Source organism: Mauremys mutica, chromosome 20 (genome assembly GCF_020497125.1).
Source record: "Mauremys mutica isolate MM-2020 ecotype Southern chromosome 20, ASM2049712v1, whole genome shotgun sequence".
NCBI classification, from domain to species: Eukaryota; Metazoa; Chordata; order Testudines; family Geoemydidae; genus Mauremys; species Mauremys mutica.
Window position 1 is genome coordinate 12,334,384 of NC_059091.1, and position 6,171 is coordinate 12,340,554.

The 6,171-nt window shown below is 55.3% G+C and overlaps 1 protein-coding gene across 1 annotated transcript; it reads right to left on the bottom strand.

Moving 5' to 3' along the window:
• Positions 1-387: 387 nt before the first annotated feature.
• On the bottom strand, positions 388-2,532 carry LOC123353782 (collectin-12-like). The gene is made up of 3 exons (XM_044995192.1): positions 2,101-2,532; positions 1,148-1,259; positions 388-392 (listed from the first exon to the last, which is right to left on the bottom strand). The coding sequence occupies exons 1-3, from the start codon at positions 2,479-2,481 to the stop codon at positions 388-390; spliced, it is 498 nt and encodes a 165-aa protein (XP_044851127.1). The 5' UTR covers positions 2,482-2,532.
• Between the last annotated feature and the right edge of the window lie 3,639 nt (positions 2,533-6,171).

Sequence of the window (6,171 nt, forward strand, 5' to 3'; positions counted from 1 at the left end):
CCCGCTGGCGAATTACCGCCAAAGACGGAGCGGGACCCGCCGACGAAGTTCAGCTCGGTCTTCAGCGGTAATTCGGCAGCGGGGGGCCCTTCCCTTCCGGGACCCGCCGCCGAAGTGCCCCGAAGACCTGCGGCGGGGGCCCCCCTCCGCCGATTTACCACTGAAGACCCGGCTGCACTTCGGCGGTGGGTCCGGCTTCGGCGGTAATTCGGCGGCGGGGGGGCCCGCCGCGGGTCTTCGGGGCACTTCGGCGGCGGGTCCCGGAACGGAAGGGCCCCCCGCTGCCGAAGACCCCAGGCCCCCGGAATCCTCTGGGCGGCCCTGGAGTGAGGGGGAATTTGATAGCAGCCTTCAACTACCTGAAGGGGGGTTCCAAAGAGGCTGGAACTAGGCTGCAGAACAAGGAGCAATGATCTCAAATTGCAGGGGGAAAGGGCTGTGTGGGGGATCCAACCTACCCAATAGCCCTTCCTGCTCCCCAGAAGCAATGTGTGTGTGTGTGTGGGGGTCTCATATCCCACTCTCCCCCCCCCCCCAGATTCCTGCCAGGGTTTATATCTACTGCAGCCACCTGACTCTTCCCCAGGGCACAGGCCTGGGGTCTGTAAAACTGCCACGGAGCTTCCCTGGGTGGACAGGGCACTTGGCAGCAGGGTGCCGGCTCCCTCGACCCTCGCCATGCTGCAGAGCTGCCAGTGCTCACACCTGCCCTCCACAGCGCCCACAGCCCCTCTTCCCAGCTCAGCTCCGCTGCACAGCTGGCTCCTGCTCCCTCCCTCCCCCCTGCACACAGCTGGCTCTAGCCCTCAGGGTCCAGCACCTGTCCCACACCTCCCGGGCACAGCTGGCTCCTTTCCTGCCCTTCCCCCCTGCAGACTCCAGCTCTGGGCTGCTGCACAGAGCTGGACCTTGCCCCAGCTGCCTGGAGGCTCAGTGCGGTTCCCTCACAGCCAGAGTCTCTCCGAGACCCTCCTGCATGCAGCTGGCTCTAAGCTTTTACTCCCAGCGCCTCCAGCTCCTGCCCCCCTTCCCCCATAACAGCTAGTGCTGGGCTCTCCGGGGGGGGCACAACAGCCACTCCCTGCCTGCCTTCCCCAAAGCAACTCAGGTGCAGCAACTGGTCTTTCCCAGGCCCTTGCTTCCTTACCTGCCTGGAGCTCCCTGGACACCAGCTGCAGCAGCCTTTCCCTTGGGTCCAGGGCCGGCTCTAGGGTTTTTGCAGACCCAAGCTCAGGCGATGCTGGGGCTCGCAGGCAGCGCTGGAAGCGGAGAGAGTGATGTCACCTTCTCCCAGCACCCACAGGGGCTTTACCCCCTCCCCCACCCGGCCACACAGAGAAGCCCCGATATAAGGGGATGGCACAAGGCAAAGCAGCAGCCAGTGCACAGCTGAGGCGGCGCAGCCCCGGCTCGACTCGCTCTCTCCTCCCCAGCTAGTGGCTGGGCCCTGGCAGCTCAGCATCCCGGGGCTGGGGCTTCCCCTTCCAGCTGGGGCCAGGGGCACAGCACCCTCACCCCATCTAAGTGGCACAGCTCTGAGAGTGCAAGTGCCCCAAAGAAAAAGGCTGGCCAGAATGACACCCCTGGAAATGTGCCACCCCAGGCAGTTGCTTGCATTGCTGGTGCCTAGAGCCCGTCCTGCTTGGGTGCTAAAGCTTGACAAGTCTGGTGCTGCCAAGGAGGGACTTCCCAAGCTTGCATCCCAGTGGGCTGTCACCTGAGGAGCAGCTCCCTGCTAGAGCCAGTCTCCTGCTGCCAGGACAGAAAATCCTCAACCTGGCATCCAGAGTCGCGCTACAAACCAAAACTCCTTTGTCTCTGGAGCACCCGCCCTGAACCCCGCTGCATATCACTAGAGCGCTTACATTGGGCCCCCCACCACCAACAGCCACGGGGCCCTCCCCGCTCCCCCCTCCGCCAACAGCCCTCCCCGCTGCCCTCCCCATCTCCCGCCCAGCCAAGAGCCCGCCCGGCCGTGCAGGGAGACCGGGACATTCGCTTCCGCCAGGATCCCTGCTCAGGGGAAGCCCCGGTGACACCCCCAGGCTGGGCCATGGGGAGCCCTGCCCGGGGAGGGGACGAACCAGAAGCTCCACTTACCCAGACCAGACCCGGACCCCGAAACTCACCGCCGCAGCTCGGGGAGCGGCCTTCATAGCCAGGCGGGGAGGCGGGGCCAGGCCCTGGGCCAGGGAAGGGGCTCGGCTCGGCGGGTGATGGGCTCCAGGCTGGGACACGATCGCCCCGCCCTGGGGCTCCGCGCGGGTCGGGGTGTGGCTCGGAGCGGCCGCAGCCCGGGGCCATCGCTTGGTTCCAGCACCGGCAGAGCCCGGCCACCAGCTCCAGAGAGCAGGGGCCGCAGCTCACCCTCCAGCCCGCAGGGCCCGGGAGCCGCCTCTGCTCTTGCAGCAGCAGCTGACGTGTCTGCCCGGTTCCATCCGGGGGCACCTGTGCAGCTGCTCCCACCCCGGCTCTGCCCATAGCGACTCCGGAGGCTGCAGCCAGCGCTGTGCTGGTGCCCCCCAGGGGCCCTAGTTCCTCTGGCGAGGGGGCAGGGAGCCGAGCCTGATGCTCAGGACCTCTGCAGCTGCCAGGGAGTGGGAGGGGAAAGCCCAGCCTCCCCCCACCGCCAGCGCGAATTGGCTCTGCACTGGATGAACCTGGGCCCATCACATGGAGTCACTGCCCAGACCCAAACACACACTCCGGAGCGCCCGTCCAGAACAGTGACATTTTCAGAAAAAGCCCCGCTAGCCAGCTAACCCCCTACTTTACACCCCGTGAACATCTGACACCCACAGCCTGGGATTGCTCTGTTGTGTGTGTGTGTGAAAGCGAAGTTAGGGTGTACAGTAATCCAGGTTGCTCTGAGACCTAATTCAAAGTTAAACAGGCAGGAAGTTAACACACTGTTAATCTTTCACTAATTTATCTCTACTAGCAAACTGACACCAATTACAGTACAGAATAAAAAACTAGCTTGGAACGCAGTCATAGCTCCATATTAATAATGGTGCTGCTGGTCACTGGCCGTGAGTGACCCTGGGCCTCAGCACATACAAGTGTGAGCCTCTTTGGGAGCCAAAGGAGCAGCTCTGGAGCATCAGGGGCAGCAGTCGACACAGCAAGCTCTAGGGGTTATGGCTTCACTGCAACACCAGGTGTGATTTTACAGGGGCAGAGCACTGACCAAGTACAACCCTAGAGGAGACATGTAGCTAGGTTAGACTCTTCCTGTTGGTATGCATACTTCCACCTTTTCATGTTCTCTGTATGTATAAATATCTCTGTCTGTGTGTTCCATTCTATGCATCCGAAAAAGTGAGCTGCAGCTCACGAAAGCTCATGCTAAAATAAATTTGTTAGTCTTTAAGGTGCCACAAGTACTCCTGTTCTTTTTGCAGATACAGACTAACATGGCTGCTACTCTGAAACCTGTCATATCTCCTGAGTTCTTCCCTCCAAGTTCATTTCCTCCAAACCAAGACCCCATCCTGCAGCAGCTGCAGCCCCAGGGGATGCACAATCTGCTGCAGGATCAGGGCCGACAGTTTTTCTCTGGATAATATTATTCTATAGAGTCCTGTGGAAAAGAAAACCCTGCCTCCAACTGAACTCTGGGTCACTCCAGCCTCACCACACCCAATATGGGATAAGTTCCCTTTCTCCTTCAGGGTACTGGTGACTCAATCCTGGGCTCTCCTATGCAATGTAGATGTGAGCTAGAAGGGTGAGTCAGGTTTCCTTTCAGTCAAACGACTCTATGTTTAAATGTTTGTTCTATTGAGGTAAAAGGTTGGCAAAATTTACATAGAAATACACAGGCCTCACATTATCCCTACCGCAACCCAACAAACATTACCTTGCTTTTCATTATCAAGAATACAATGTTTATGAAAGGGTTGTAAATACTGTTCTATTAACCTCACATGTTTCATGACTCTGTCTAGTGATAAGGCAGCATATACTTACCTTGGGGCATGCCACCTTTCCCCCATTTCATACGCCATCCTTCGGATATAAGCATCTATGAGCCATCACTGGCTTTTTTTCTCACTCTGAGAAATTCAAGCACTTTGCAAACTAATTAAATCAGATCTATATTTAATTAATAGGTGTTAAAGTCAGATTTAAAGACTCCAAGTGATGGAGACCCCACTATGTCCCTAGATCAGTTGTTCTGATGGTTCCTCACTGACAAAAATTTCTAGTCTGATTTTTGTCTCCATTCAGCATGTTTGTTAGATTAAAGAGCCCTGAATCATCAGCAATCTTCTCCATAGAGACAGGATAACAGCGAGCAGCTAAGGGACGAGATCCCATGGGAGTTTGTAAGAGATATTTTGAAGGCTTTTCTCTATCGGTACATTACAAGAGTGGACAGCTATTGTGACCTGCACTGGATGTGCCACACTTGCTTCCTGCCTGAAGAGAGAGGAGACTCCATCTGCATGAGGTGAGAGGCTGGTAGCTTGATGGAGGAGAAGGTTTGTGGTCCAGAGGAACAGCTGACCACTTTGCAAAACAGCAGGGGTATGGCGAATTTCCTGGATACTCAGATCCAGCCTGCACCATGGCAGATAGCACACTGGAAGGTTGTGGAGTTCATGACCAAGAGAGACAAGAAAACAGAAAAGATGACTGGAAATTTGTCATCTCCAGAGGTAGGAGAACCCAAAGGATCTGCTCACAGCCGGAAGTTTCAAATTGCTGCCGGGTGCTGAGTAAGACATCTGAAGAGAGCAACCTCCAAGAACCAGCCAGAGGGAAGGATCTACAGACATCAGAGGAAAGAACTGAGAACTGCCGCCAGCTCAGACTAGACAGACCCAGACAAGCCCAAGAGAACATTCACAACTGGCCAAAGAAGACAGACAGTCCTTGCTGGGGACTCTATGCTAAGAAGAATGGACAGGACATTCTGCAATGGGAAGAAGCATGGCAGGACAACTTGCTGCCTTCTGTGAGTGAAGATGAAGGGCACCACCACCAGAATAAACTAGATTCTGAGGTCAGCAGGAGAGACCCCTTCTGCAGTGATCCACAAAGATGCCACCTCAGACATGTTTCCACAGATCCTGGAACACTGCTGCACAGGTTGGAGGCAGGACTTAAAAGGGGAAGCAGAACACCTCAGAAGGGAGCAGGCAGTGGAAGGCAGCAGACCTGTGCTCTGAACTCTTGGGAAGGGGCATCCCAGGAGCTCTTGCAACCTGAGGCTTGGAGATACTGAGCTAACCAAGAGGGACTGGGGACGTTTGAAGCTCAGAGACTTTAATTTACTCTGCAGGAAGAGAGGATGCTTGTAGGAAGCTATCTAGGGAGGCAGCTGCATAACACCCCAAAGAGCCAATCTCAGCTGCGTAGCACTGGGCCCTGGATCAGAGCCCTGTGGATAGGGTGGGCCCGGGCTCCCCTATCCACCTCTGAAAAGGTGACAATGACAGAAGTCTATCCTTTGGTGGGGAACCTAATTGGGGATGATCCTGAAGGTGCAAGGGTCCAGACCCCAAAACCCAACCCCGATGGGAAGCCTGGGAAGAAGACAACCCAGCACACCAGGCCTGACCGCTAGGTGGAGCTGCCAGTGAGTGTTCCCCTTCACATGGTACAAACACCCAGATATATAAACCAGCCTCAGTGTTATTCATCCGACAAATCCAAGCAGAAAGGGGCATGTAAGGAGAACATTTTTAATTATCTCTATATTAATACCTGGGGAATAAACAAGAGGAGTTGAAGACACTCATGTAAGAGCAGACACACAACACAGCTGGTATTACTGAAACTTGCTGGATCGGATTTGTGTTTGGAATGTTAAAAATCAGTGGTTACAACTTGTTCAATAAGGACAGAATGGGAAAAAGGGGAGAGGTGGTACTTTACCTCAAAGACACTGTGACCTGTCACCTGTCACAAACAATGCAGAATCACAAGACCACAAAGGCTAATGAATTAAAGTTCTCACTGGCAAAAGTAGAACTGAGGATGGGGAGGGAGGGGGTACTGGTGGGCGTCTGTTACAGACCACCTAATCTCACTAGGGAACAGAACAAACTGCTTCTTAAGCATCTGTCCATAATGTGTAGGAAGAAACACTGTGTTATCATGGGTGACTAACCTGGGAAACATTTGGTGCACATTTCCTTTGGCAGGTAACAAAACTTCCTT

Bases quoted from the DNA above. Each gene is read 5' to 3' on its own strand.
- LOC123353782 (XM_044995192.1), bottom strand. From the start codon at position 2,481: ATGGGCAGAGCCGGGGTGGGAGCAGCTGCACAGGTGCCCCCGGATGGA. The intron at 1,260-2,100 runs GTAAGTGGAGCT...CTCCGCTTCCAG, and splicing joins GGGGTCCGGGTCTGGTCTGG to CGCTGCCTGCGAGCCCCAGC.